The sequence below is a fragment of the Larus michahellis genome, chromosome 2 (genome assembly GCF_964199755.1).
Source record: "Larus michahellis chromosome 2, bLarMic1.1, whole genome shotgun sequence".
NCBI lineage: Eukaryota > Metazoa > Chordata > Aves > Charadriiformes > Laridae > Larus > Larus michahellis.
The window spans coordinates 143,844,750-143,867,687 of record NC_133897.1 but is presented as its reverse complement, the minus strand read 5'-3'; the positions used below and the strand labels follow the sequence as shown (position 1 = coordinate 143,867,687).

The 22,938-nt window shown below is 45.7% G+C and overlaps 1 protein-coding gene across 1 annotated transcript in view; it reads right to left on the bottom strand.

Annotated features, from left to right (window-relative positions):
* The window catches only part of LOC141739697 (neural-cadherin-like), a 61,233-nt gene extending 38,696 nt beyond the window's left edge, over window positions 1-22,537 (bottom strand). Inside the window, exons 1-6 of the mRNA XM_074577448.1 lie at window positions 22,358-22,537; window positions 8,137-8,331; window positions 7,246-7,471; window positions 5,718-5,922; window positions 4,575-4,686; window positions 561-810 (exon numbers count right to left, since the gene is read on the bottom strand). Coding sequence (XP_074433549.1) covers window positions 561-810; window positions 4,575-4,686; window positions 5,718-5,922; window positions 7,246-7,471; window positions 8,137-8,266 — 923 coding nt within the window. The 5' untranslated portion in view covers window positions 8,267-8,331; window positions 22,358-22,537. The remainder of the gene's footprint in view (window positions 1-560; window positions 811-4,574; window positions 4,687-5,717; window positions 5,923-7,245; window positions 7,472-8,136; window positions 8,332-22,357) is intronic.
* Between the last annotated feature and the right edge of the window lie 401 nt (window positions 22,538-22,938).

Below are 22,938 nucleotides of genomic sequence, written 5' to 3'. Positions count from 1 at the left end.
GCATCAGATACTACAGAGATGAATGTAAAACAGTATTTCATTTTGTAAATAAATGTATTTATGTTTTATATTTAAGACATGTCCATACTTTAAACTTGTGCAAAAAAATATAAATTGTATTAGTTCAGGAAAATGCATTCAGAAAACAGGGTCTTGTAAAGTTAGCTTATAATAGAATCTGCTGATGGTAAAATTAAGTTTTAATGTTTGCTAACTACCATCTTAATCTGCCATACATTTATACATGGACAATCACTTTGAGAACTAGAATTCAACACAGTCAAAATCATTCCCTATCGAGTTAGGTCTTTTTTACTCATTCCCTTCTCTCTATATAAAACAGTTGCTCCATAAAGTCAATACACTGGTATCACAACTGGTGTATTTTTTGGATACAACCTAGAGGGCTGACTTCTATAAAATTCATACAAGTTACCCCTCAATTTCACCGGTACTTATAGTTGCGCAGAACAAGAAGTGACTGTTTAGCCAAGTGTTATTGAGGTTACAGGTACGAGCAGCACCAGTAGAAACCAAAGCAGGCGTTCAAGCTGGCTTACACGGACTGGGAGAAGACAGGAGCCTCATCATTCACGTTAGCCATTCGAATCCGCACAGACGCCGTCCCTGTCCGAGGGGGATGTCCTTTATCGACAGCTATCACCACAAACTCATACATATGGTTTGCTCGCTCAAAGTTCAGCCTCTGGTTAGAATTGATGACCCCATGACGCGTGATGGAAAAATCAGTGCTCTGGATGAAGTAAGTGATCTCAGAGTTGGAGCCAGAGTCACAGTCTGTTGCAAGCACTGTTAGAGAACACATTTAATAGAACGGTCATGCTGCAGAAGAAGTTTGGTTATGCTATTTCTTACCAAGTAAACTTCAGATACTCTTTTTTTTCTTTTTTTTTTGAGAACACACGTCATCCAACTCTGTTTTATCCATAAAAGCCTTGTTTTTGTGGTAAGAGTCTGGGAACTCAGCAGGAGGCTGGGAGTAAAAAAGCAAAACATCTCTTCCCCCGGCTCCGACCCAGCCTGAGGGACGGCAGGAAGGCGGGTTTGCAAGAGAGCCGTGATCCCAATGCTACACAACATGCTTTGTACAAATAGCAGTCAACACTGGTAATTACTGCACAATCAATATGCATGTTGGTAGAACATTATCAGTCATAAACTGTGTCCTCGCTCTCTCCAGGGATGCCATTCAAATTTAATTAGCTCCCAGCTATGTTATAGCTAAAGTACTTTTTAATTACCTGGTGCTTCAAGGTACAAAGAGTGATTAAGCATTCCTCCCCAGCAAGTGTTTATTCAGTATGTTGTGTGTCCCATCTGCTCAGAAGCAGCAAATCAGCAGAACAAAGAGCTAGAGCTCAAAACGTAGTATCCAAAGTGATTTTTAAGAACAGGAGCTCACCTCTTTAATTACCCTGCCATTTTTCTCACCAAACAATGAGGTTTCTACTCACACCCATGCTGGTATTAAACAAACCCCTTATTCCACCAGGATACAGTCGCAGCCATCATGGTATCACACAGCTTTTTGGAAGCGGAACAGTGACTGCAGGGCATGGACACCCTGGCAGACAGCTATCACATCATCCAAAAATGAGATGAAGAGAAACACTACCTAATATTGGCTCAAAGGGGTTAATTCCCCTCAAAGGCGAAGAGAAAGATTTCAAAAAGTGCAGTGAAATGATGTGCTACTTAGTTGCAAAAAACTCAACTACCTCTGCCTGTGCAAAGTTACACAGGGGGGTTTGAAAGGACATTTAGGGTGGTTGTAATACTTTGTTTAATATCTCTCAAAATCCTGCTGTGAATAAATGTTTGGGTGTGTTACAGACTACTAAAGCAAGGGCTTTAGAGTTAATCCCTCTCTTGCCGCACTGAAAGACAAAATATATTAAAAACTCAAGAAAGATTGAAATGAAAGCGACTTAAACCAGTTAAATGTAGTGGTTTAAAGTATTGTTTCTATGAAGGCGTGCAGAAAGTGAAAAACATACTTGATTTGAAAAGTTATAATTTAATCTACAGCGCCATTATGGAGACATTATAATCATTCACAAAAATGCATTTTATGTCCTTAACGATCACACTTCTTTTTCCCCAGATGTTTTCTGGCAAATAGGGAACGTGACGCTTACTTGTACGTGACAAAAACATGCCTTACTTCCCAATGGCAACAGGGAATTCCGTTCCCCTTCCATTTCGTTCCATCCTGCAAACTCATCAGCATTGCAAACGTATTTTGAGGATCATGCAGCAACCACAAACAGGTCTGTGCTAGCTCTACCCATGCTCTAAGCTAGCTTAGTGCAAGCTAACTCTGGCTCAAAGCCTCATACGATAGCACAAAGTTGCCAACCACAACGCCAAGCCTTGCTCTGCTGGCGCAGTGGTGCAGCTGGAGCATGCTAACCTCTGCCGAGAGCATCCCTCCATGCTTTTCAGATCACAGCTTGCTTGCACCCAGGCATCCTAAAGCACATGCAGAGAGCATAAATCTGCCCATAATGACTAAGTAGACAGACTGACTCAGCTAGTGTAGCATCAGCACTACAAACACGATACCAGCTAGACTTCAAGTGTGTTAAAATAAAAATGGTTGGCGACTGAATCCTACATTTACATCACCCACAGTTTTAACAAATGGCATATATCATGGTGTCTTTTTCAGTACCGTCGATAGCAACCCAGTCAGTCACAGAATGGCAAAGGTCGTCTTGAATTTGCATTTCTTTTTGTTTGTGGGACATCCAGAGGTTGCAAACATCCCACCCAGGGATGGAGCTATAGCCAGGGCAAGAGCTGCTTTTTTTTTTGCTTTTTTTTTTTCCCCCTGAGATGATACTTGCTTTGTCAGTCGGCGTTAGCGGCACAACACTCAACCCGGCACAGGGTACAGGTGACTGCACATACCGCTTCGTTGCAGCCACTACCAACACTGCTCAGCCCTTCAACACCCCATGAGCGTTCACCTGCCCATTCTCACTGACTGTCACCATTCTCCCACCTCGCATTTTCTTTTTTAAGAACGCTCTTTCTCTTGAAATGTACCCCATATGGCAAGACAACCAAACAGGATGCAATTGCGAACCTTCCTGTACAGCTTTGCTGTTCTGCTTGCTTTGGACATGGGGCATACTTTTCTTCCCCTCAACTGGGTGAATTTTGATCAACTTTACAAGTCTCCTGGGGAGAAGAACATTCATCTTTTTAACGAAAGCCACACGCTTAGGAATTTTTAGGAGCTGATTGTTCCAATCAACTTATTTCTTCCCAAGAGCAATTAAACCAAAAAACGAGCCACAGGAAGCTCTGAACTCCCTCGATAAGTGTTTAGAGAAAGCAGACCCTGCAGCCCTGTTATCAGTATGTGGCTACACAAGGGAAGTTAAGCTTCTTATCACCACTCCATCCTGCATGCGTTCAACTTCGAATACCCGAAATTTACATCGTTGTCTTCAAAAGACACATCTTAGACATATTAATTTTTGCTAAGTCTTGCCTTGGCACTCACCCATTTCTCACATGCTTCACAACCCCTTGAGGTCTCAGCCCATGTTCCCGTTATTATCCCAGTACCTGCCTCTACTTCCAGTTTGAATACAGACAGTGAGCCTGTAAGCATTCTCCCAGTTTCAGGCAGAACACATCTGTGGCATATCTCATATCATGACAGACTATGTCAGATCTCAAAACATCTCTGAAGGCATTTAACCGACACCAGTAAAACAGGTTGGAGAATGGACTTTAATTCCTTGTCTGTTGGACCCCCTAGACTGAGACACAAGACGCAGCATCATTCAAGTTCAATCCTTATTTATGCAACCACAGTATTTTGAGAGTGACCTTGAAGTTTTGATTGGAATTCGAGGCTTCAAATTATTTCCAACAGCTTTAATCTTTCATCAGGATACTATCCTAGCCTCTAAAAACGTCATCTGTGCACTCGGGGTTTACGTGCAAGTGGTATGTGGCCATTTTAAACACAACAAACTTGGAACAATGACTGGTAAGCTACAACCACAAATATGAAAGTTCACAGGCTTTCCAAAGGTTTCTCCTTTAACACTTTGTACGTCAATTATACAGTGTTAATACCTATTTGATAAAATTAGCTGCCCATTTAAAAAACTCGTTTTTTTCTTAACACGTTAAGAAAAAAAAACCTAGTTGCAGTTGCTTCCAGGACACAAAAAGATGACCAAGCTGAGTTAAAAGACAGCCACAAGATTTAAAGGAAACAAGTTACAACAATCCAGTAAAGTCACTGCCTGTCAGCTGCCTTAACTGCTCTTGGGATACCCCGAGGTCCCTCCTTGGGCACAGCTATGTGACCCAGCATGGTGGTCCTCACCTGAAGACACTCCCAACTCTACTTCCAGGATACCTAAAAGCCACCTACAGACCTCCAGGAAAGCTACCATCCACACCTTACAAAGCCAGTGTCCACTGTGGAAGAGCTGGCACTTCCTCACAGTAAGAACATGAACGTGTAACACAAATTGGCAGGTCCATGGCAAGACTGAAACAAAAGGCACCAGGATGGTCCTCACCTTGCAGTAGAGATGTGCCAACAGGAATGGTTTCGGGAATGTTGTCCCTGCTGTAAATGGAGTGCTGGAATTCAGGAGAACAGTCATTTTCATCAGTGATATGGACCATGACCTGAAACAAAAGGACATGTCAAGAGGGAATTTTAGTTTCTACACTTAGGGGAACTGGCACCTCATTCTGGACACTGCCTGGGCAGTCATTACTTCTGCTGCTGTCCCATTCTTGCATCTCCGATGTTAAACTTTTCCTCACCCTACTGTAACACAGAGAAGTATTATCTCCTTCAGTTCCAAGCAGACAGGAGGCAAAGCCAAAGAGAAATAACAAGAGGCATTTCACAGAATCACAGAATGATAGGGGTTGGAAGGGACCTCTGGAGATCATCTAGTCCAACACCCCTGCCAGAGCAGGGTCACCTACAGCAGGTGGCACAGGAATGCATCCAGGCGGGTTTGGAATGTCTCCAGAGACGGAGACTCCACCACCTCTCTGGGCAGCCTGTGCCAGGGCTCTGCCGCCCTCAAAGTAAAGAAGTTCCTCCCCATGTTTAGGTGGAACTTCCTATGTTCAAGTTTGTGCCCATTACCTCTTGTCCTGTCCCTGGGCACCACTGAAAAGAGCCTGGCCCCATCCTCCTGACACCCACCCTTTAAGTATTTATAAGTGTTGATAAGATCCCCCCTCAGCCGTCTTTTTTTCAGACTGAAGAGACCCAAATCCCTCAGCCTTTCTTCATAAGAGAGGTGTTCCAGTCCCCTAATCATCTTGGTAGCCCTTTGCTGCACCCTCTCCAGCAGTTCCCTGTCCCTCTTGAACCGGGGAGCCCAGAACTGGACACAGTACTCCAGGTGCGGCCTCACCAGGGCAGAGTAGAGGGGGAGGATGACCTCCCTCGACCTGCTGGCCACGCTCTTCTTGATGCAGCCCAGGATGCCATTGGCCTTCTTGGCCACGAGGGGACATTTCACAGAGTCTAGATCTGAACGCAGCTCAGAGACCAGCCCTCTGCCTGCACCTTAAGGCCTCCTCCCTCAAGAGCACCTTCATGAGTTTTCTAGGCTACCCCTGTGTGTAACTGGTCCCACTAACGAGGTAACGAAGATTGCAGAGGGAGTGGGTAGGAAGTCAAGCGACCCACGTACCTCAGTCACGCTGCTAAGAGTGCTCTCAACTTCCACGGCTTTCAGGAGGAGGTGGTAGAGGTGGTGCTCACTCTCGTAGTCCACGGGGTGGGTGAGGCTGAGCTCTCCGCTCTCCTGCCTCACCCTGAAGAGCCCGCTGGGGTTCGTCAGCAGGGTGTAGGAAAGAGGTTGGCTCTGGAAAGAAACAGCCTCGACAACTGCGACTCTGTAAAGAATGAGAGAATAACCCTTTGCTTCAAAACAACAACAAGAAAAGCTGTCTCCTGAGCACCTAGAAGAGGAAGATGGGGATGACAAAAGGTGAATTGCTCTCTCCCTGTCAATGCTGGCTCAGCTTTGTATTCAGACTGGAAATCCCCGTGCTACAGGGAGCCCTCCTGCTCTCTCTTCTCTCACCAAACCGATCCCCTGACATAGCAAGGTTGGAATAACAATCCATTTCAACGTCCTACTAACGTGAAAACATCTTTTTCTTCCTTTTTGTACCCTTCTAAATACTTGACAGCAGTAACTGGTTTAGCTTCAGTTACAGTGATAACTGAGCTACTATATTTTTGACTTTCTTTGAAGCTGTATGTTCAGAAAAGGAACTGGTTCAGAGATGGATGGGAAACCCGTGAAGCACAGGGCCTTTCCAGACCCTGCTGCCCCCCTTGTCAGGACGTAAAATAAATGTTTGCCTCCCTACTGTGACTTATGCTTTAAAGCTCCACCTCTCACAGCAGTCTCTGGCCAGCGTGACAATATACTTTAAGCACATCTCAGCGAAAGCTCCAGGGAAGGAGACAAATTTCCCTCCTCCTCCCATTCAGGCTCTTTTAAGGAGCAAGTGGCACATCTCCAGCAATTTTTCCTACTTCATCAGCTAATTTTGAGGTTTCCTACTCCTTCAAGGCCCTGTGGCACTGCTCCACCTGCTACTTGGAGCCTGAAAAGCCCACGCTGCTCTCAAGCAGCTGAAGAGTGACAATAAAACCAGAGCCAGCTCGGCAGCATCTCCCCACCGTGGCTTAGCTACTCTTCACGCAACGGCAGAGCCCCTTGGAGACTTAGCTGGATCTATTTGCACTTCACGCGGGTGTTGTTATCTCAAGAGTCTGGCAACGACTTGCCTTTCTAAAAAATTAAATACAAGTCAAGCTGGATACAAACAACTCCAAATCTGGTTAATTAAAAGACAGCATTTTTCAAGCATTCAATTATATCTGAAGTGCTCCAGGAGATGCGTAGCCAGGAGTTTGGCTGCTTTAATACACAATGCAATGCAATAAGACCACAAGAGCAATAAAATAATAATTTCAGCAGAAGTCTGGTAGCCCAGACTGCACCATGTGCCACACTGGAGACTCTCAAACACCAGAAAAGCCATCATTTCTTTTAGAAAACAGAACACTATTTTTAAAGTGTAATAGGCTAACACATACACATAACCCTGAGAAGCAACAACACAAAATTTTCACTTTATTGTGCTCTGTGAAGTTCCTCTTAGACTGCAGGGAGGGAGCTCACCTAACAAAGTTCTACTTACTTTTCTCCTGCCGGAGTATTTTCAGGGACAAACACACTGTAGGACATGTTAGTGAACTGCGGAGGCCGGGAGCCCGCCAGGATGGAAACAGAGGCGTAGGGGCTTTTGTTGCCATACTCATCGGTGGCTTCCACAGTAACCACATACTCCTTGTTCCACGTCAAAGGCAAGCCAGTCGTCATGATAATGCCAGTATCCTTATCTACTTGGAATCGCTCTTCACCACCTATAAGTGTATGCACAAAGCTGGTCTGAAAAATGCCCCACTGCAAGAATCATAGAATCATAGAATGGTTCGGGTTGGAAGGGACGTTAAAGATCATCTAGTTCCAACCCCCCTGCCATGGGCAGGGACACCTCCCACTAGACCAGGTTGCTCAAAGCCCCATCCAGCCTGGCCTTGAACACTTCCAGGGATGGGGCATCCACAGGTTCTCTGGGCAACCTCTTCCAGTGCCTCACCACCCTCACAGGAAAGAATTTCTTCTTTGCATCTTCACTATTTTAAGGTAAGGTATCCTCAAATCATCTGCCTATGTCCTTGCATGGACTTCTTTGTTCCTCTCCAGTTGTGCACTCACACCATGTCCTGTTGACTGGTGCAGTGCGAAAGAGATGAGAAAGGGTGAGAAATGGAGCCTTAAGCTAACGGTAAGGCTGCAATCGATTTCAAAATAGAAGTAAAGCAAAGAAAGTGGCAGCAAGAAAGATTACAATCTACATAACTCTTTTACTTAAAGCACCTCTAGTTTCTATTTGCTGTACGTGCTATATCGTTAAGGATTCCCCAAGGGAAAAAAGAAATCTACCAGTGAAATGATAAAATGGGAAATTGTTAAGAAAAATCTGCAACTTAACAGAATTTTACCATTTTTTTCAGAATAGACCTACCTGCAACGAGTGTGTAAGTTATGCCAGCACTGGTGTTTTCATTGTTGCTGTAATATGCGACCAGCTGGTAGATGAGAGTGCCTTTTCGGGCCTCGGGATCGACACGTGCCAGGTAGGGGTATGGGTACATGCCCCAACACAGAAGTTCCTCTTCTGGGGCAAGGAGTGTCACGTGGCAGAGGTACCAGTCATTATCTGCAAAAGATGCACAGATTTATAGCTTTTTATCAAACTGTTGTCGGGAATGTTTAAGACCTTATCCATTGGTATCTGTAAACAAACCGAATTGCCCATCACATCCATCCTATCGCGTGCACAAAACATTCAGTACAGATCCAGACTTTGGCAGCTGGACGTGCATTAAGTGCAGTTAACAACTAATGAAAAATACCTTCAATAATAGCTTTTAATTAGTTAGATATCCACATTAAATACTGTGTCAGTTACACCACTTGCCATGACACAGTTTTAAGTGCGCGCTTATCCAGACTCAGGTGAAATTTGGCCTTTTTATTTTCAACAAATTCAGCAAAAATGCTGCCAGTTTTACCAGATCAGGTTTAGGGCTTATTAAAATACTTCTCTTAAAAATCAGTGGAAGTGGTAAGCAACCAAAATTCCCTAAAATTCTCCCTGCTTTAGGACTAACTTGTGTCATTTTCTCAAACCACTGGATATTCAAGGAAAGGCAGAGGTGCATTCCCCTTCTGCCCCCAGCATCCTGTCTGGTTGCATCTTAGGTGAGTGAAACACCAGCTTTGACACGGAACTGCCCCAGGACAAAGCCCTGGGCTTTGCTTTTGCAGGGAGAGGCAAGGGAAGGGGCAGGTCAGGCAGCAGCTGCAGGGAGAGAGCCAGCCCTGTCTCCCAGGAGGGGAAGCTCAGCACAAACTGCTCCCTACTGGGCATGGAGGATCTGGCGTTGGCAGCAAGCACCTCTACCTGAATCCCTGGAGAAAACCAGCACAGACATTGACTGCGCCTGTGTAATTTTGTGGCTAAGAAGCGAACTCCGATACCTAAACCAATGGGTGCAGATGATGGCAGATGTCTAACCTTGGACTGTCAGACTTGGGAGCAGCCTGGAAGGACCCACACCACTGAGTGTCCAACCTAGATCCCCTCTGGTCTCTGACCCGTAGCACGGTCCAAGGGCGTTCAAGTAGCAGGGTTGACCATCAATGGGACAGCTCCTGGGATCACCCCAGATCTGCTCCCAGGGTGGCCAGGCCACCGCTACTGCCAGCCCAAGAAAAGGGGTGAACCCCCGACATGCAAAAGAAACCACAGAGAAGAAAGAGAAGGAACCTCCTACTGCAAAGAACCTGTAGAGATTTAATCATAGTATTTTTACCTCTTGGGAGACCTAAATTCAAACCTTTTGAACTCACAGCAACTTGATAACAGATGCTAAAGGTACATATGAGCTTCTTGAAGAAATTTTCCTAAGTGCATTTGTGTTCCAGAGGTGGCCTTGAGATTTGACTTCAAATCAGAATGAATATGTTATTGAATATATAAAATAAGTTCAAATAATTAAAAAAATGAAACTAAATGTAGAAAGGGGGGGAAGTAGAACAGTACATACGAGAAATGCACATTGTCCGCCTTATAAAATATGATTACACATTTGAACGAACTGCACTGAGGTCTGTTAAGGGCTATACCACCACCAAAAGAAACACCCAGCCAGGCGCACTTATGGCTTATATAGGAAACCCTTGACTTCTGCCTCCAGGAGGGTCACATTTCACAGAGGGTGGAAGAGAACAGCAGCATGTGGACAAAACCAGCATCAAAGGCAAGAAGTAAGCTAGAAATTCCAAACAAATTTTAACTGTAGACCTCGGGGATCTGATACTAAATAAAAGACTACCCACAGATAGAGACATCTGCTGACATGCAAGACCTCTATTTACAAGCAGCCTTACCCCGCAGTAAAAATATCTGCTGGACAAATTTACCAGAGGTAATCATTCCCAGGAGGGAAAGGACTTCATTGAAGTTTTGTGGGTTTTTAAAAGTATTTAAAATAATTTAAGACATGTTTTCTTCAGCTAGAGGAAATTCTTAGATTGTATGGTTTCTCGTTTTCTAATGTACCAACATTGCATACATAGGAACATTTGTTAAACATGCTCCTCTAGGAATTTTTCCTCTGTATTGATCAGTGTAACATGAGGCACAACGCTCAGCACGAGCCAGTGGCTCACAAAGCAGCTCTGCCAGTCAGTATTTTATCCATACCCGAGAGGGAGGGCTGAGAAATGCATGCCTTAATTAACCCAGCTACAGACAGTGTCATTTTGCTATGGCCAAGTAACGGAATGAAAACTTGTAAGCACATGGCATTAAAAAATATTTTTGTTCATTCACTGGTCTAATTCAGGCACTTCTAATTTCTGTGGAGATGAATATCTAATCGGGCGTTTTTCCCATTTAGTGAAACCCAGAGAACGATTTCAAAAAAGTAAAATTATACGGCTTATTCCTTAATATTGTCCCATGTGAGTGATCCACCCAACAACGAAGTACTCATCCTGCTGTACAAATCGTTAAAACCACCACCATGCCAAAATGTCAGCCCTAAACCAGAGCTTTATGCTTTAAAAAAGGCAGAGAAGGGAATAAATTTCACTGAGTTCAGGGCACCATGTCAGGGAAAATATTCGTCTTGTTCAAGTTAACAACCATTTCCTGGACTTTTACAAAAACTTCACCTCCCTCCTCTCTGAAATGTGTATTTAAATAGATTCATAGAATCAGAGAATCATTTAGGTTGGAAAAGACCCTTAAGACCATCAAGTCCAAACATTAACTAACACTGCCAAGTCCACCACTAAACCATGTCCCTAAGCACCACGTCTCCCCATCTTTTAAATACCTCCAGGGATGGTGACTCAGCCACTTCCAGGGGAAGCCTGTTCCAGTGCTCGATAACACTTTCCATGAAGAAATTTTTCCTAATATAGAGTATAAACCTTGAGGCCGTTTCCTCTTGTCCTGTCACTTGCTACTTGGGGGAAGAGACCAACCCCCACCTCGCTACAGGCTCCTTTCAGGTAGTTGTAGAGAGCGACAAGGTCTCCCCTCAGCCTCCTTTTCTCCAGGCTGAACAACCCCAGCTCCCTCAGCCGCTCCTCAGAAGACTTGTGCTCCAGACCCCTCACCATCTCTGTTGCTCTTCTCTGGACACGCTCCAGCACTTCAATGTCTTTCTTGTTGAGAGAGGCCCAAAACCGAACATGGTATTTGAGGTGAGGCCTCACACCAGTGCTGGGTAGAGGAGGGTGATCACTTCCCTAGTCCTCCTGGCCACACTATTTCTGATACAAGCCAGGCAGCTGTTGGCCTTCTTGGCCACCTGGGCACTCTGCTGGCTCATGTTCAACCCTTACTGAACCTTGGTAAAATTCTGACACTAGCAAAGCCTCAGATCACAGACTCACGGGATGGCTAAGGTTGGCAGGGATCCCTGGAGGTCATCTGGTCCAACTGCCCTGCTCAAGCAGGGCCACCTACAGCCGGTTGCTCAGGACCGTGTCCAGATGGCTTTTGAATATCTCCAAGGAGGGAAACTCCACAATCTCCCTGGGTAATCTGTTCCAGTGAACTAAAGTTCTGGGGACTGGATTTCAAGAAAGATGTGGACCAGCTGGAAAGTGTCCAGAGAAGAGCAAAGAACACCACCAGAAAACATGGCTTGTCACGAAAGGATTTTCAGGAGACTGCAAGGGAGATGCTAACAGTGCTATAAGATGCCGAAGGATCAGTGTGTGAAGTCAGTCAGCTGTTCCCTGCCCCACAAAACAAAAAGTAAAAAACTTCCCAAAATAAATACGTTAGGTCTTGGAGAAGGAGGGTGCAGGACGGGAGGGGGGCAGGAGGGAGGGGAATCCCCCAGCAATTTTTGAATCATAAGGATAATGGAGCACTTGATAGCTGCTGGAGAGGTACGATATCATCCATCAATGAGATCTTTAAGACCTGACTAGACAAATATCTGCCAGCAATCACTTTGTTATAGCAAAGCCTGCCTCTAGGCAGGGGCATGGTACCAGCAAGACTGTTAAATCCTTTCCATCACACTTTAATCCCCCTGCCCTTCAGCTTTTGCATCTCATTGATTTCTGAAGCTTACATGTTCACATGCCACTCGTTCCCCGGCAGCCTGAGGGAATTTCTAGCATAAACATTCTTTGGACCTTGTGTTTTCCCTTGCTGTTCACTTAAAGGTAAGGAGTGAGGGAAGGAGCTAATGCCACTCCAGAAACAGACAGTACATGAAAGGAAAAGCACAGGATGAGGCCAAACCTGGAGGGCTGTAGTGCAGCAGCAGGGGGTAATAAACTTCAGATATCAGGTGGAACATCTTTCTGCAGCTGAGACCTGGCTCACCCCTTCAGCCCCTCAGCATTTATTTCTGCTTTTAAGGCTTGAAGGACCAGAGCTGTTCTCTCTGTGCAAGTAAACAAAACTTAAACTGAAGTAACCTGAAAGGGTACTCACAAAGCAGCCCGGGTTATCTGCATACAGACATCAGAGCTCTAATTCTGGCAGGGAGTGAATGGAAGTCATGAGGTTAGGGTCTGTCTCCTCTCCCAAGCAACAAGTGACAGGACAAGAGGGAACGGCCTAAAGTTGTGCCACAGGAGGTTTGGATTGGGTATTAGGAAAAATTTCTTCACTGAAAGGGTTGTCAAGCATTGGAACAGGCTGCCCAGGGAAGTGGTTGGAGTCACCATCCCTGGAGGTATATAAAAGCCATGCAGATGTGGTGCTGAGGGACATGGTTTCATGGTGGACTTGGCGGTGTTAGGTTAACAGTTGGACTTGATGATATTAAGGGTCTTTTCCAACCTAAATGATTCTATGAAAAAAAGATTGTTATATAGGTCAGGTCTAAGTTGCAGCAAGTCCCAAACTCTATAAAAAAAGCAGTGTTGAACAGGCACTAGAGACTAACCAGAGGCCAGTCAAACAGCACTGTTCTGCACCATCATTCAGAAACAGCTGTTGAGAAGCAACACTTTGGGCCTTCGCTACTCAGGAGTACAAACATTTCTGTTCTGGTAGCTGTCTCCTCTTTAAACGCTGACACCAGGTGAGAGAAACTCAAGGATTTTAAGGTACTACAGACACATGACAATCAAATACTATGGAAAATTATTGCATTGACTTGAAGCGAGTCGGTGAAACAAAGACAGTCCTGATAAAGTAGGGTTTTTTTCCCAGCAATGCATTGGTTTTTCAACTGTCATAACTGCAAAGGCATTAAAAGATCAAGCCTCTGAAATCAATAGTGCTTTATTTTGTTCCACTGACAAAACCGCAGCATCCTATTAAATCAAGACGAAACATCACCCACTGATGTTAGAGCTCACCCATTTTGTCAATATGAATCATCCACTGAAAGGAAGGAAATAATCAGTAAACCAGGCTCTACAGCCTGTGAAACAAGACTATCAAGAGGATAAAACACCTGGCCTCTGCACCACGCATTTGGAAGAGAGTCTTGGTATGATCAATCTAGGAGAGAATATTAAGAGGCTGGTTTTGCTTGAAATACCAGTATATCCCCAAGGCTTCAGCTCTACCCCTTGTTTACATATAAGAAAGGGATGTCAGGGATGGCATGAAAGGAATGTCAACCAGCCAAGAGGAACCTAAGTAAAAGGGTTAGGACATAGCAAGTGCAAGGATGGAGGAACTCACCACATGGCCACCCAGGCAATGAAGAACTGAAAACTTTCTGTCTTTGAGGGTTAAACACACTTCAGCAGATCAGAGCAGATTCACCTGCACCATCCTTGGACAAGAGCACGAAAGCAAAGAAGGAACTGGAAAGGGATTTTAAACTGGAAGTGGCTATTCTTGGAAGCTTTTACCAATTACGTGTTCCTTTAATCATTTATTTTCCTCCTTAACGGAAGGAGGAAAATGATAGAAGTCATTTTCTTTTGCCAAGATGAGGATCAGAGCTGCACTGACTGATGCGGGTTTGACGGGACTAATGTTGGGAAGCTGAGAAGTGAAAAATGTGCATAAAAAATGGTAGTTTATGTTTTACTTATATCCCCTCTGGCAATCATTTGAATGTAAGAGACAGCATGGTATGCAAAGACGTTTCCTAAGTACCCAGCCTGAAATAGGACATCGAGGTGGGATGCCAGTCATCACTGACACCTGTGCAAGCCAACAGGGATAGAAATGGGGTGAAACTATCCAGCTCGGTTATTTAAACCACAGGTGTGATGGCTGAAGCACTGAAAAGCAACTTTTATGCCCCTCAAAAGCCATAGACAACCAATTTTCCTTACTGTCATCTCATACTGGCATGATATTAGATGAAATGTCTCTTTGGTTTTGATTGGTATTTTTCTTGGGGGTTTGGGGGGTTTTTCCTTTTTTTGTTTTCAAGCACTTTTCACTTTTCTCACTCGGATTTTTAAGACAGCTTCACATAAATCACCTCACAAACCACAAATGCCAGTTCATCAGTCCTTTTCATAAGCAGATGCCCTATGGTTGCAAGACACACTGGTGCCTCAGTTTCCAATCACTACCCTTGACTAATGACAAAGAATTTTAAAATTCAAGCTGATTTTGAATATTACAGTCTTTGTTTTGTAGTTATGGTCAGTCACATGTACTCCAGTCCTACCGGAGGATCAGGCAAGATTGGGTCACTCTGTTAAGTATCTCATAAACAAACTCTTACACATCCCTGTCCTCAAAGCACCTGCAATCCAGTCCTCATCCACTATGTAGTATCCTACAAACGCTACTGAAAAATATGGAATTTGAAATAAAATTAAAATACATATGGACATGCCTCATGAAAACTCTTCCATGTGTACTTTTGTGCCTTTCAGAAATTTCCCCAAAACTAAAGTACACGTAGGAATAATCTATTTAAGGGCATTTAAACTTCCAACAAAATGTCTTATAGTAGTAAGTAATCTTTAACCAGAGATCATTATGACTTTTAGAAATGCTTTTAGTGTAAAGAAGTGATATTTACCCAATTTGTCCACTGCGCCCCCTCTCACTTGCCCAAGTGACTTTTGAATCTGGTGGAAAATTTGTTCCTACAAGCTCTATGAAAGTGAGCAACTGGCCAGAAGATGGGCATCCCAAATGCTGTCATGAAAATGATGGGTCAGCTCCACCACAAACACTAATGAGAGATGCCTGAGGGTGAAATTTCTGTTAATTAACAGATTTGATTTCCCACAAATACTCCTAAGGTTTGGATCCCATGCTTGGGGGTATGACATCCCCTTGTAACACACTAGCGCACCAACCAGACTCTGTCGGACTAAGTAGTGAGGGCCATGTCTTGAAGGCAGGGTAATATCCTCACTATCCCAGTTACAGAAATAGGTCTCTCTATTCCCTTGGAAGCCCACAAACCATGACATTAGCTTGTGGAGGAGCAGCCCACAGCCACAGAACAGCTGGGCAACGTGACTGTCCTGACCACCTCATCTAAAGCTACGTCAGTGGGTTTCGGTTTTCCCTTCTTGGTTAATTACAGCCAGCAAGCTCGTCAGACCAGCCTGCAGAGATTGCTTTGCATTATTTTCATTACATATTTGTCAGTATATACAAGGACTTGGACACATTTTCTATTCATGCACCACCCCTCCAATTTTAGGAGGCAAGGTCTCACTTACCTCAGTACTACCTGTAGGCTTAGCCAGTGAGACCATCAGAGCTAAAAGGCAATTGCAGATGCTACTGCACACACGGGCAGCAAAGACAAGTCTTCAGATAATTTTTCCACTTTCTGCGTGAATGCAAAGCTACGGTGAGTATCTCCATCTCCAAGCTACACGGAATATCTGAGACACCCACATCATTTGTTGGTCAGCAAGGACATCTCCACAGGCAGATGTCCGTACACCACAGGAAAAGCTTCAGGCAGATACAGGAACAGGACTGCAAAATCTGTCATATCTTTTCTGCTACCACATCATCCTGCCCTACTCTTTAAAGCCTGACTGTGGTGTCATCCTCTAGTTTCTAAAATGTTTCAGTGGGTTTTTTTGTCTCAAGAGGAAGGCTCTGAAGCACTGTCAGACCCGTGATTACAGAAGTAGCGTCTTTGCCTCAAGCCTTAAATCTACACTATCTGCCAACAGTTGCCCATTACCACACAACCACGAGGATTAGAAACCCTTCACAGGACCGCAGAGAAGGCGTGAAGTACAATTAATTACAGGATCTCAAAAGCTTCCAGATGATAGGATTCTTCATAAAACAAGTTTTTTACTACAGCTTGCCATGTTAACAGCCTACTAACACCATTAAAAGGAGCTATTAAATGCCACACAACCCATAATTATTTGCAGGCATGTCAGTTGGTGAAGAAGTCTGTTCAGCAGCCAGACCATGCCAACATAGTAAGAATAGCTGAGGAGTCAGCACCACAGCGGACATTTGGGGGATTTTATTTCTTCTTTTTTTAAAGAAGGAAAGTGCTGTAAGTCACAGCTGCTATCTTGGCATGAAAAAGTTGCTTCTATTTGCAGATCATTCAGCTTTTACTGTTAATAGGATGGAGAGGCGTGTTCTTTGGTTTTGTTTCCATCTCTCACAACTTCCATCTTCCACGCTCCCATCAGTATGTCACAAGGCAGGTGAAGCGATACAGACAAAACAGACATTTGTGCGGTACAGCACACCTCAGTAAGAGAAACAAGGCTCTACTTACACAGTGAAATGATCTGCAAAGTCTCTTATCTGCCAACAAAAATGAGGCTCAAAATGTATAGTCACAAATTCTAGGAGGGTTCATGAACATTTTTGCAAGGGCAGCACGAACGTAAAGAGCATTGAACTTCATCATGACATGCCTACCGATCAACCTGCATGTTGGAAAAACTAAGCACTGCATGTCGTCACCATTAAAGAAACCCAACATCCTTCAAGGCACCTACGACTGGAGAAGCTCCTAATCGCTGTCTCCGCCTTCCTGATGTCCAACACAACACAGCACCTAATCTGCCTCATTAAAGTGGCACTCATTAAGTTTAAAGTAGTTTGTGCGGGGCATAAAAGACCCTCTTCCTGAGAGGCAGAATCTGGTTGCTCCAGTGGTTAGGAATCACCTCGCTTCCAGACCCAGTCCTTCTGCAGAAATGCTACAGGTTCTTGTGTCAGCATTGCCCTTTAACATAAGTAAGTCTTCTCTTGAGGCTTGTTCAAATGGTTTTAAAATAAAAAGTTGCTTGCTGAGGGTTTACATAACAAGAGCTGTTCCTGTGAACATGCTTTGAGCACACAAACTTCTTTCCAAACCCCAAGTCCTTTCCATCAGCCCGTTTCCTAAGTTCAAACTTTTGAAGGCTTTTCTTAAACTTTCTGCTTAATTTTCTCTTAAATTCTGGACAGTTTCCACCAGCATGCCAACCTCACCGCTCAGGCTGAAATTCCAGTACTGATGAGTTTCGCCCTAGCCGGGCTCTGGTTGCTCTAGCAAGGAAACACCGATGCTCGCTGAGGAGCCAGCACCGCTCTCCAGCCAGGACAGCTTTCAAAGCCCAGCGGAGACGCGCGAACGGCAGCAAGTTCAATTCGACTTCAGAGTCGCATACCCAAGCGAGAGCGCCACATGCACGTCTGCTTATGTGAACAAACTGCCTGCGCAAATGTGGCGTGCGGGAATTTTGGGCTTCCCGTGTGTAACGCCGGTGTGAAAAGGCACCGCAGACCGGCCCGCTCCTGCTGGTACACGACAATTAAACCCTGCCGCGCAGCCCACGGGGCTCTTGGAGCGTGAGACAACGCCGAGAGCACGCAGGGATATTTCTGGCACGGTGCAGCTTTGATCTGGGTCTAAAACAGATTTTTAAATGCCTTCCTGCTGTTGTAATGCAATGAAAACTCAGAAATATTAAATCAAAGGCTGTATAAAAGGATTTAAGCTGTTAACAATAAGAAGAAAGGGCAGAATATTCTATTTTAAGGTCTCCTATTGCTTTTCTCTTTAACTTGTTATGATAAAGGCTTTCTCATCATTGAAATAGCTTCTTATCTACCTTACTAAGAATACTTGTAACATAAACTCTTCAGTTTTTAAGCTTTTTGTTGGTTTCTCAGCTACAGATTTATCAGACATTCTTACCACTTATTTATTGCCTCCAGGTCATAATATATTTTTACATCAATTTTTTTTTAAAGTAAGATTCTTCCAAAGATACATACAGACAGGGTAACACAATAACCTTCATCCTGGAGCTTGCTGTTTTGTCTAATGATCCCTGGCCATTAACATGGTTTCACGGTTTAAGTGAAGCAACCTTTTTCTCTGTCGGCACCTGAATTTGAAGGCATAGCAATGGTATCCACAGATGGTTTTAATCAGTCCGATACCAGGAGGGGGAAAAAAACAACAAAAAAATCCCCGTAGCATATAGTATGATCTCCAGACCTGATTGCCAGGTCAGATTTCTGTTTCTGGAGTCAGATTTATTTTGTTCTAAAAATGCCAGGGGGTGCCAGGAAGCAATGGGCCATTTCTGGCTCCATAAAAAAAAAACAAACAAAACCAAACCCCAAACCCTAAGGTATATCTTGATTTGAAATGATAGCCAGCAATGTATATGGATTACTTGCTAGTTTTTACAGAAGCTATATTATGTGGATTGAAAGGTTTTCCCTTCCCAGTAGGCATCCTGGTGGAAGTTTCTTAAGAAAGTGCAAGGGACTCAAACGACGTAATCTCTCCTTGTGCGGTCTAGGCTGTATTTTCAGGAATTTCAAGATTTGACAGATGCCTTTTTAAAATGTGCTTTGCTTCCAGTTGAGTCATAAGGGTTTGATACTGATCATATTCTGCCACAAGACACTACACCCAAGGAACAGCACTATGCTGCAGCCTCCGTGGCCAGATTTAAGATCTATCCATCTCCTTGGAATTCAGTTACAGCAGTAAATAGTTGTTATCCCACCTTAAAGAGAACAGGGGACGAGCGATCCATCTCACTCCCCAAACATGAAAATACCGAACAGCCTTGCAACTGTTTTATTCCTTTCAGTCGTAAACTAACTGCTGGTGTTTACCTCTCGTTGATGTCTTGAGGCATCCCACACTTAAAGTGTTGCTAGCCTCAAGCTTACTTTTCCGAGCGTTGCAGACATACGGGAGGGGGAGAGATTCGTCTCGCTGTGCTTTTTTCTTTTGAGTCTCTCTTGTCATTAAAGAAAAAGAACCCTTGTAGATTATGGAGTGACTGCTTACCACGGGTGTTTTCAGTTTGATAGCATTGTGGGCTGTATCTGCAGGAGCGTGGAAATCACCCAGTGGGTCTCACTATTCCAAGCCAACGCAGCATGCACTCTATAAGCCCTTCAAGGCAGGCTCTTGAGATTAAAAAAGAACAAAACAGAGCTGAAAGTCTGCTAGGGTCGAAGAACAGGGGTAAGAAATTGTGTTCCTTCACTGTTTGAGACAGGATAGACAAAGTCCTAAACGTGAAGCTTCTACACAGCGTGCACCAGTACGTATCGCCAGCATCAGAAAGGACGGCTGCAGGTGGAGGAAGAGGAAATAGTTGCGTAAGTCGGTAACAAGGATGAGAACCTATGTAGGTGCTCGCAGGGTGCATGAACAGAGGCAGCCTTGGAAGGGAAAGGGAGCTACAACCCTTCCCCACCACCCCCAGCCCTTCCACGCTCAGCGCTGCTCTGATGGTGCCGGTATTTCCAGGGTGTTAAGAGTCCCAGAATAAAATCTGGATGAGGAAATGGTGGGTTTGCAGCTCATAGCTTTGGATAAGAGTCTTGTCTGAACTCCAGGTCCCAATCCCACAACTATGCCTGTGCAGAGCCCAGAACAGCAAGGCTTTGAGAGAGGGAGGCAACCTGCCAGATTCCTAAAGAAGCCGCTAACTGCTACTGAGCAATGGGTAGGATTCACAAGGTTATTGTACTCTATGCTCAGTTTATTTCAGTATTTCAACTGTGCACATGAATACCTCGTCTTCCTAGGACTACACATGCAACGAACAGTGCTCTAAGTTACTATCTGACCTCCTTTTTTATTATTCTTTTTATAAGTGCCCAAAAAGCTTTGCTTTTCTTCAAAAAAACAAAACAAAACAAAACAAAACCCCAAGACACAGGCTTCACTGGAGAAGCAGCACCTACTTCCATTCATGACTTTTACATGGGAGACAGCAATTAATAAGGGTCCAATAGTTTTGTTTTTCAATTAATGAGAGAATTAAAAGTTTGGCACATGTTCCATAACATTGATTACTATGTGACCCACTGTTAATGCAAGAGGCGTGGGGAGAAATGAGGAGATCAAAGGCAATTCTGTTTGGCTTTAGACAGTTCACCACTTTTCTTCAGAGAAAAAAAATGGATGCTTAAAGCCTCCCACCGTTTCATCATCTTCCTGTGAAATAAGCAGCTAGAAAAAGATCCCAAGTTCATTACTGTACAAGGTTATGAACAGTTTTGATTTTCAAAGCAGCTTAAAGGAGTGTCTAAATGACCTTGTCCCACTTGATCATCGAATTCCTTTCTCCCTGAGGCTCATCTCTTGTCGATACATTATCAGTGCATGGACAGTGGTAAAAACACGCTGTGCAGCACCAGACTGGAGAGGACAACACAACTAATCGTCTGTACAACACTGCTCACAAGGTTATTTGCTTTCATTATAAACAAGCAAGACAGTCAAGCGATACGCCACCTTTCCAACTCTATCTTTAGCTTGAATGGGAAGTTCTACTTTCAACGTCCGGTGATTTGCCTAAAGTTAGTACCTAGAAATACTGTGCAGCTTCTTTATTATGATAAATGTTCCTCACTTGCACAACACAGCCCATTCCTGCAAGAATACATTTCTCAGGCAGGCGGCTCTGGGATTCTCCGACTGCATGCCGTGCACAATGGTAAAGGTCACAGCCCCCAGCATCCCTCAACACACTTGTTTTCCTCCCAGCTCTATGTTTCGCAATTCCTGAGCATTAGGCTGTAAAAACCATTTACAGGAAACTGTAAATATTCCCTCTATAGTGAAGCTGTAAACATCTAAGAAAAAAACCCAAACAAATCCCAAACCCCCAAAATCCACTTCCCCAAGGAAATGATAACCAGTAACGTTATCAGAGACCTGAGCCACAGTTACAAACACAGTACAAAACTTACTCAGAATAAGATGAAAGTAACACATGGAAACGACACCTCTTGTAGCCATAATGCACCTCAAGCTTGGAATTGTCTAGGTTGGAAGGGACCTTTCAGATCATCGAGTCCAACCATAACATAAATCCAAACCAGCTTAACATTGTTTAAAAAGTTCAACAAGTCTAGCCATTCTCTTTGGTGTGTTATTAGGAGAACCGTATGCAGTATAAAAGTTGTTGATGTATAGAGGATTTACACAGTGGTATAATGATATCTCCATTTAGTTCTCTACACCAACTCCTAGGATGCCAGTTTCAGATAATTTGGGGGTTTTTGCTTGTCCTAAACTCATTGACATCTATTTTGCAACAGCTTCTCTCCCTTCTCGCACGCTGCTCTGCCATTGCTGTGCCTGATTTCCAGCGCCATTTCAGAGGGGTTCAGCGAGCAGTCACAGAAGGATCTCCAAGCGCAGTGGGCTGCAGCAGCAGGTCTGTAAGCGCGCTCTGGCAGGGCAACGTCACCTCTCCCGTCCCAGGTCAGGGAGGACCACAGCGAACAGAAGAGGCTCTCTGGCAACTCCCCAGGCTGTCTGTTGTGATGTGCTCCCCCCTCTAACTGCTTGTTACCCCATGAGCAGACCCCTCCCGTTCTACAGAAGTGAATCGCTGAGACAGGAACCCCTTCCAACACACCATCAACCAAAAACCACACCATTGTCCACGTTTCATGTGTTCCTTCAGAGGTGGAAGCTTCTCTCGGTACTGGAGAAGAGCCAGCACATCCCCACGCCACCAAACCCAGCCTGGGGGGCAGCTCCCGCAGCCGCCCGGGGCTCCCCACACCCCACGGAGGGCGGCATCCCCGCGGCCGCGTCTCCCCGAGTGACAAGCGCCCGGCGCGGCCGTGCCGGTTCGGCGTCCCCCTTCCCTCGGGCGACCCTCCATCCCCGCACGGCCATTTCGCGGCCCTCCCGTCCCGTCCCGTCCCGTCCCGCCCCACCCGGGGCAGCGCCGCGGGGGGACGCTCCCCCATCCATCCCCTCCGCCTGTCCCGTCCCGTCCCCACCCCCTACCTCGTCCGCCGCCGCGGTGCACCTTGACCAGCACCTCGGCCCGGCCGCCGGCTCGCAGCTCCCGCCGGAGGTACAGCCGCCCCGACGCCCTGTCGACGGCCACGGGGGCGGCGCCGGGAGAGGCCAGCTCGAACCAGCCGCCCGCCGCCCGGTCCCGGCTCGGCGGGACGGTGAAGACGGTGTCGCCCACCCGCGCCCCGGGGGGCAGCCGGGCCGTGTAGCGCCGGGACCCCGGTGCCGGCGGCCGCTCGGGAGGCGGCGGCAGCAGCAGCGATCGCGCTCGCCGCCGCCTCCCGCCGCCGCCGGCCGCCGGCCGCCCCCCGCGCACGGCCAGGCGCAGGCAGCGCGGGGGGCTGCGCAGCGGCCGCGGGCGGCCGTGGTCGTGAGCCGCCACGCAGAGGCGGAGCCGGCGCAGCCCCAGCAGCGAGCCCACGGTCAGCACCTGCCCGCTGCGGGGCACCACGAACAGCAGGCGGCTGCCGGCGCCCGGCGGCCAGGGGCGGTAGGTGAGACGCGCGTTGGGACCCTCGTCGCCATCCGAGGCGCGGAGCCGGGCCACCTCCGTGCCTAGCGGGGCCAGC